The sequence below is a fragment of the Salvia miltiorrhiza genome, chromosome 3 (genome assembly GCF_028751815.1).
Source record: "Salvia miltiorrhiza cultivar Shanhuang (shh) chromosome 3, IMPLAD_Smil_shh, whole genome shotgun sequence".
In the NCBI taxonomy this organism is placed as follows: Eukaryota; Viridiplantae; Streptophyta; class Magnoliopsida; order Lamiales; family Lamiaceae; genus Salvia; species Salvia miltiorrhiza.
The window spans coordinates 49,681,662-49,688,766 of record NC_080389.1 but is presented as its reverse complement, the minus strand read 5'-3'; the positions used below and the strand labels follow the sequence as shown (position 1 = coordinate 49,688,766).

General features: G+C 29.5%; 1 protein-coding gene across 1 annotated transcript; it reads left to right on the top strand.

Annotated features, from left to right (window-relative positions):
- Positions 1-2,953: 2,953 nt before the first annotated feature.
- On the top strand, positions 2,954-6,850 carry LOC131016354 (beta-carotene isomerase D27, chloroplastic). Its single transcript, XM_057945051.1, has 7 exons — positions 2,954-3,372; positions 3,518-3,657; positions 4,665-4,757; positions 4,949-5,010; positions 5,099-5,205; positions 6,484-6,576; positions 6,647-6,850. The coding sequence occupies exons 1-7, from the start codon at positions 2,994-2,996 to the stop codon at positions 6,682-6,684; spliced, it is 912 nt and encodes a 303-aa protein (XP_057801034.1). The 5' UTR covers positions 2,954-2,993; the 3' UTR covers positions 6,685-6,850.
- The last annotated feature ends 255 nt before the right edge of the window (positions 6,851-7,105 follow it).

Here is a 7,105-nt window from a genome sequence, read left to right as displayed (position 1 = left end):
AGTAGAAGTTCTCCATTTTATCTGGACTTAAACGTTAATTATAAATTTAGAGAACGTCAAAATCAAGATATGATTTTACTTTTCAACTATTAGAGATAAAACGATGCCATTTTAACATATGAAAGATATTCATAAGTTTCATATTCATAACGTCTTGTAAATATTGTCTAATATATATGCCCTACGATTAAAATTATTGACCATGGTGATGAAGTTATAATTTGAATGATTCACTTAATATACATCATCATGTTTTACTTTTTGGACAAATGAGGCCATGACTAAAATGTTATCAATTCGAATATTCAATTAATGCTAGGTGGTTCAATTGACATTTCTTGTGTCGTCGTCTCAATATTATCGAGCCAAGTCTTGTAATACTCACATCTTTGTGGTGTGCGAATTGGACGAATACAGACAACATGTTTCCCTTTCCTAATATAAAAAATACTATAGACTTTCGCCCATAGGAATAATCTAATTAAAGCCGTCTTCGACTTATATTTTAAGACATTACTACTATCATGCCTCAACAATTAAAAACAAAAATGGAGATAAATTAACAATATGTATATATATAATTGAGATAATTATGTCAATTTGCAATACTACCAAAAATTCTATAATAACTGTATTTTAGTGTAATTAGAATTTTAGTTAATTAGCGTTACTGATAATTATGGAAGAGAAGATATATAACTAATTTTTTATTTACAAATTCATATTAAAATTATACAAATTTCTTCTCCTTAATTACATTAAAAAGTACTCATTCAGTTCACGATAAGGGTGATCTTTTTGCCATTTTCATCTGTCCACAATAAGTGTGTTATTTTTCATTTTGAGATACACACCCTTATATATATATATATATATATATATATATATATATATATATATATATAGGGGTGAGCTATAATAAAAACACATCTTTTTGTAAAAACTAAAAACGACTGAATTCTATGTAGAACACGTATGAATTAGCTGTGTAACTGTATGAATTCAGCCAATTCATACGTGTTCTACATAGAATTCAGGACCTTTCGCAATTCATACAGTTACACAGCTAATTCATACGTGTTCTACATAGAATTCAGCCGTTTTTAGTTTTTACAAAAAGATGTGTTTTTATTATAGCCCAATATATATATATATATATATATATATATATATATATATATATATATATATATGTGGGCTACCGTGAGAGCACATCTTAAAATAAGAAATAAGAGCAATTTTTAATGTATGAATTTTATGTAGAACACGTGTAAATTCGCTGTATAAAGGTATGAATTGTGAAAAATAATTTTTTGCTACCTTTGAGATTCGAACTCAGGACCATAAATCAATCCGGCAGGATTACGAATCAACCGTAGATCTTGATGATCTAAGAGCTGAAAATGATTCTTATTTTATATCTTAAGAAATGCTCTTATTTTAGCCCTTCCCTATATATATATATATATATATATATATATATATATATATATAGGGTTAGCTTATATTGAGATTTTAAATATTTTGAGATTTTGAGATAAATGAACATATCAATAAATTCTTTGAACATAACCAATATAACTCATGAACATATGAATCTATTTAATTTATTTAAAAAACACGCCACCTGTAGGGATTGAACCCCAGACCAACGCGCGTTCATAAAAATTAATTGACAAGTTCATCAAAATGTACTTATATGTTCATTTATCTCAAAATCTCAAAATATATATAAATCTCAATTGAACCAATTCCTATATATATATATATATATATATATATATATATATATATATATATATATATATATATATTTATCCTCATTCACTCATTATTTACAAAAAATCTATAACACAAATCATTTACTCCGCTTTCTTCAACTTGGTGGTCCCTTTCTTGGCTTTAAACACACCACCCAATATTTTCTTAAATTTTATGCTCTCTCATCAATATCATATTTATCGTGGACGGATGAAGTACTATAATTTAAAATTATTTTAATGTAAAATAATTATAATTAATTAATCATAAAGACTTTTTGAAAATAAAATGACATCTACTTATTTTTCACCAACAAACAAAAATAAAATTAATAAAAAAAGAGCATGATGTTCAACATTAAAGATAAATGAGAATTAACAAAAATTAATTTTGACACTTTTTCTTAAGAGAATTAATTTTGACATTTTAAACAATCATAACTTATTCATTTCAAATTTATTTTCTATACTCCTCCGTCTCAACTAACTTGATCAATATTTTTTTTTGGGTCATCGCAACTAAGTTGATCAATTTACTTATATGAAATAAATATAAGCAAGAAAATATCAAATCATTTATTCACTTTATTACCAAACACAATTAAAACACCAATTTCTTAAATTCCGTGTTGATCAGCTTAGCTGAGACGGAGGAAGTAATTTTTACATCGAATTAAAGATCTCGCAATTTTTAATTTAACATCTATATTAAATATTTTTAATTCTATGAATCGAAGTTAACGATTAATTTTTTGAAAAGAATTAAATTAAAATAAAAAGGATAGAGAAAAATTGAGAGGAGAGAGAAAATTTGAAGGTAAAAACTTATCTTTTATACTTCCTTCGTCCCCATAAATATGTATAGGTGTTCCCGATACAGATTTTAATGAAAAGTTGTTTTGAGTATTGATAATAGAGAAAAAGTCTTATATTAAGGGTTTTGTTAAGTATATTGTAGGTAAATAAATACTTACAATAGTAAAATTGTGAAAATTATGTGTAGGATATTATATTTTCAAAAATAGAGTGTGCACCTATATATATATAAAATATATGCATAAATATGAGGGACGAAGGAATATTATATATTGATTTATTTTTTCACTTAAAACAATTAAAATTCCATATAACACCTGAAAAATGAAAATAAATTAATATAGAAAGTGGTCTCAAACTAGACGACGAAAACAGCATCTTGCAAGCTGAACTGATTAAAATAACAAAAGAAAACAAATGCAACACATATTTAGAAAAATAGTAACAAGATCCACAGTGTTGAGAGTTAAGATTCGGCAATGCCTTCCGCTTAAATATACCATCTCTTCTGTTTTTGTTCTTTTCCATCATCGCTCTCTCTCTCTCTCTCTCTCTCTGATGGAAGCAACGTCGTCTCTGGCGCAGCCGTGCAGGAGCCTCTTTCCGCCTCCGCGATTCAACCGGCGGATCGCCATGCACAACCCTAGACGGTCCAATTTCAGTCGATCAGTAGCCACAGATCACAATTTAGACGCATCAAGCGCTCACGATTCCGAAACTAAAACCTCCTACGCCGACAACTGGTTCGACCGCCTCGCCATTAACCACCTCTCTCAAAGCTTACAATCCTCAGCAGGTTCTTCTCTTCCTCTCGCTCTCTCTCTCTCTCTCTCTCACACACACACACACACACACTGAAATCGGATCGTCAATCGGTAGAAGGCTTCAATTTCTTAACTCGCGCGCGCGTGCGTGTGTGTTTGTGATTGATGGATATTTAGGGATGAGTAGCAGCAAGGGAGGCTACGAAGGTCTGGTGGAAGCTGCAACAATGGCGTCGCGTAAATTCGATCCAATCCAACAGAGACGAGTTGTTATCCAAACGCTTCAAACGGCCTTCCCCGCCCCGATTCTTTTTTTGGTAATTACTTTCTCTCTTTAATTCCATTAATTTTTATACTTTCTTTGCCTTTTTAATCATTCCAATTATAACTAATACTTGGTTTGCATAATCTTGTCATCATCATTGCATCACCTTCAATACCAGATTTTATATAATTTTAGTTTATTATAGTATATGGTTATACAAGTAAGTAGCACTAAGGAAGTACATTCGGGAATTTCAACTCGCAATTATTGCAATCATATATATTAATTTCCCCGGACACATGGTAAAAAAAATACTATTTGATGGATCAGACCGACGTCTTATGTTAAACCAAAGTTTTATTTATTTATTTAATTAGCACTTTAATTTGTTATTTTTGTGCATGCATATCGTGCAGTACTTCAGTAGCTTCATTTTCATAATATTCTATTTTAATATTAAATTTTATTTTCTCTTTCAACTATTAAATTATCATCCGTTAGAGGATTATGTCCGCATTTTTTCATTAATTAAACAACTCGTATAACTTCATAGCCAAAATATTTTTCGTTTGATTCATTATAATTTACAGTGTCAATTTCAATACCCATTCATTAACGTTATAAATAGAAGATATTTAATTGAATAAAATAATATTGTAAGTTGATTTAAATTCATCAATCATAGATATTTCTAAAATTTCAACATATTTTATACTAATATACTATGTTTTGATTCGATGTGAATGTGGAGTCAAGTCATTTATAGATACAGACAAACAATCAGCGCTAGGAATGATTTCCAGCTCTTAGTACAAAGATTTACTTGAATTTTTCAATTTATTGAATGAATTCAAGTTCTTGAGTTCGAATATCATATAAGTTGATTTTCTTTTTTTAATTCATCACTTTTTTTCCAACAAATTCACCATATTACTCATAGAATATATTATAATTTCATGATTTGTAGTTCCTATTTTAAATGAATTTGTAGCCTTATCACTCCCTTTATATATATATATATATATATCAATTTTAAGAGACAAATTTACTTATTAACAGATAAAGAAAATGCTGCCACCATCCAAATTTGCAAGAGAATACTTTGCCATCTTCACAACTATCTTCTTCGCATGGCTAGTCGGTCCTTGCCAGGTATATTTTTGAATCAGTCTGATAATTTTCTGTTACTTGTATTTTATCCCAAACATTTACTAATATACAAATGCATGTTATAACACGTACGTGCAGTTTCATCATCGATCACTCTTATCATAAAAATACAATCTTTGATTTACTTTGAAAAAAAACACCAAGAATACGTTTGTGCGTGAATTCCTTTATAGGTGAAAGAGTCAGAGTTTCAAGGGAGAAGAGAGAAAAATGTTGTGTACGTACCAAAATGCAGGTAATTTTCCTCAAAAATATTGAGAAGCTGTCACATATATTATATCTCGATTAAATTTTTTTATTTTATTTTTTGTGAAAAATTGGAGGTTTCTGGAGGAGACAAATTGTGTAGGAATGTGCACTAATCTTTGCAAGATGCCTTCTCAATCGTTCATTAAGGACTCCCTTGGAATATCCATCAATATGGTCCCCAGTAAGTAGTTCTGATCACTTTTACCAATTTAACTCGTTCCACAAATATATACATATATTTATACTTGATTTAGAAAAAAGCTTGATTACGTAGATATAGAGTATTAGTGATCAGACAGGATATTTAATAATGTGAATATGGTGATGCATACATAATGTCGATCCAAAATATGGAAAAACAGTAGTTGCACTACAACTTGGAAGCTTGGAAGATGATGAAACTGAATGGAGGACCCCATTTCACATACATATATCGATCACACGCGCGCGCATATATATATAGCTATAGGGTTAAATAAGAAAATGACTATTTCTGAGAGAAATGAAAATAATGAATAAGTCAATAATAAGTTACTTGTAATGCACGAATAGCGTATTCAGTTAATATGGCGAAATTTTCACCCCCTTCAAAATTCGAACTCAAGTTTGGACGACTATTTATGCATTACAAGCGGCTTATTCGTAAATTTATATTAACTTATTGGTTATTTTTCTTTTACAGGGTAAATTTGAATAAATTAATATTCATCATAAAATTTGAATATTTGATGTTTTGGTTTCATTCTCATTTCTAATTACATTTGACTATTTTAATTGTATCCTTTCTCCCTATACTATATATCCTCATTGAATGGTTCACTTTGTAACTGAATAGAAAATATGTGAATTGCATATCCATTAGTACTTTTTCAAATTACAATAACAATGTAGGAAAAGAGAGTTCATGGTCAAAAACTGATTGTATTTCCACTTGAAGAAAAAAACAAAAAAAAAAACACTGATTGCGTTTTGCATGTCCTAATATACTGTGCCTACTTCATCATTTATATGTTGATACAATAAAAGGAAGCAATATTAATACTAAATGAACTTTGATTTAATTTTTGGTTCGAATAAGTGGTCGTTTAGAGAATCTTAAGTCCTTGAATATTTAGTTCATTAGGAAATTCAAGAATAATGATACAAAGTAATCACTTTAATTATCCTAACAGCTCTTCTTCTTCTTCTTCTTCTTCTTCTTCTTCTTCTTCTTCTAATTAATGACGTACGACGTGGCATGCAGTCATATTAGTATATTGCACGCTATTAATTAATTTCTGGAAAATATATTTTCGATTTACTTCCTTCTTTTTTTCGTTTTCGTTTTTTCTTGCATTTTTGAATCCTGGGTTGTTACATTTTTCGTTAATTAAAACTGAATAATAAATATAAATTAATTGTACTTGCAGACATAAATTTAATAAATTATGAAATAGTACTAAATTTATTTGAATGCCAGATTTTGAAGATATGAGCTGCGAAATGATATTTGGTGTGGAGCCTCCCCCACAATCCTTGGATCCAGCATTCACTCAGCCATGCTACAAGCAATGTAATTACACTATTTACATAATGTTTTAACCTCACCTTTATTTCCACTAATTAACCCAATATTAATGCAGGCAAGGCTATCAAAAGACACCACAATTGTGCAAGCTAATGGAGAATATGGCTGTTTCTAACAAACTCCAAAAAAGCAAAATTTTGCTTACCACACCTTTTCATTCATTGTAAAGCTTTCTCTTTTTCAATAGTTGTTGTTACAAAATTCAGCACTTGGAAACTGACATACCGAAAAGTGAAATTAATCTTCTACCCTTGTCACATATCACCTTATAATCTCTCGATCAAGGCCAGGTTAATTAATTGCATCATAAATCACAATCTTTGACCGAAATTACAAATAAGACACAAATTTTAAAGAAACAATAGGGCCGGATGGCCCTATTAGTGATTGAAACTTAAATTTTGTCCACAAAATTTAAAATATCAATATTTGGCCATCTTTTATATGCTCTACCTAATCTACCCTTTAACCCAATAGATCCAACAACTTCCTTTGACCCGGATCCAGATTTAGG

Bases quoted from the DNA above. Each gene is read 5' to 3' on its own strand.
- LOC131016354 (XM_057945051.1), top strand. From the start codon at position 2,994: ATGCAACACATATTTAGAAAAATAGTAACAAGATCCACAGTGTTGAGA. The intron at 3,373-3,517 runs GTTCTTCTCTTC...ATGGATATTTAG, and splicing joins AAGCTTACAATCCTCAGCAG to GGATGAGTAGCAGCAAGGGA. The intron at 4,758-4,948 runs GTATATTTTTGA...ATTCCTTTATAG, and splicing joins GGCTAGTCGGTCCTTGCCAG to GTGAAAGAGTCAGAGTTTCA.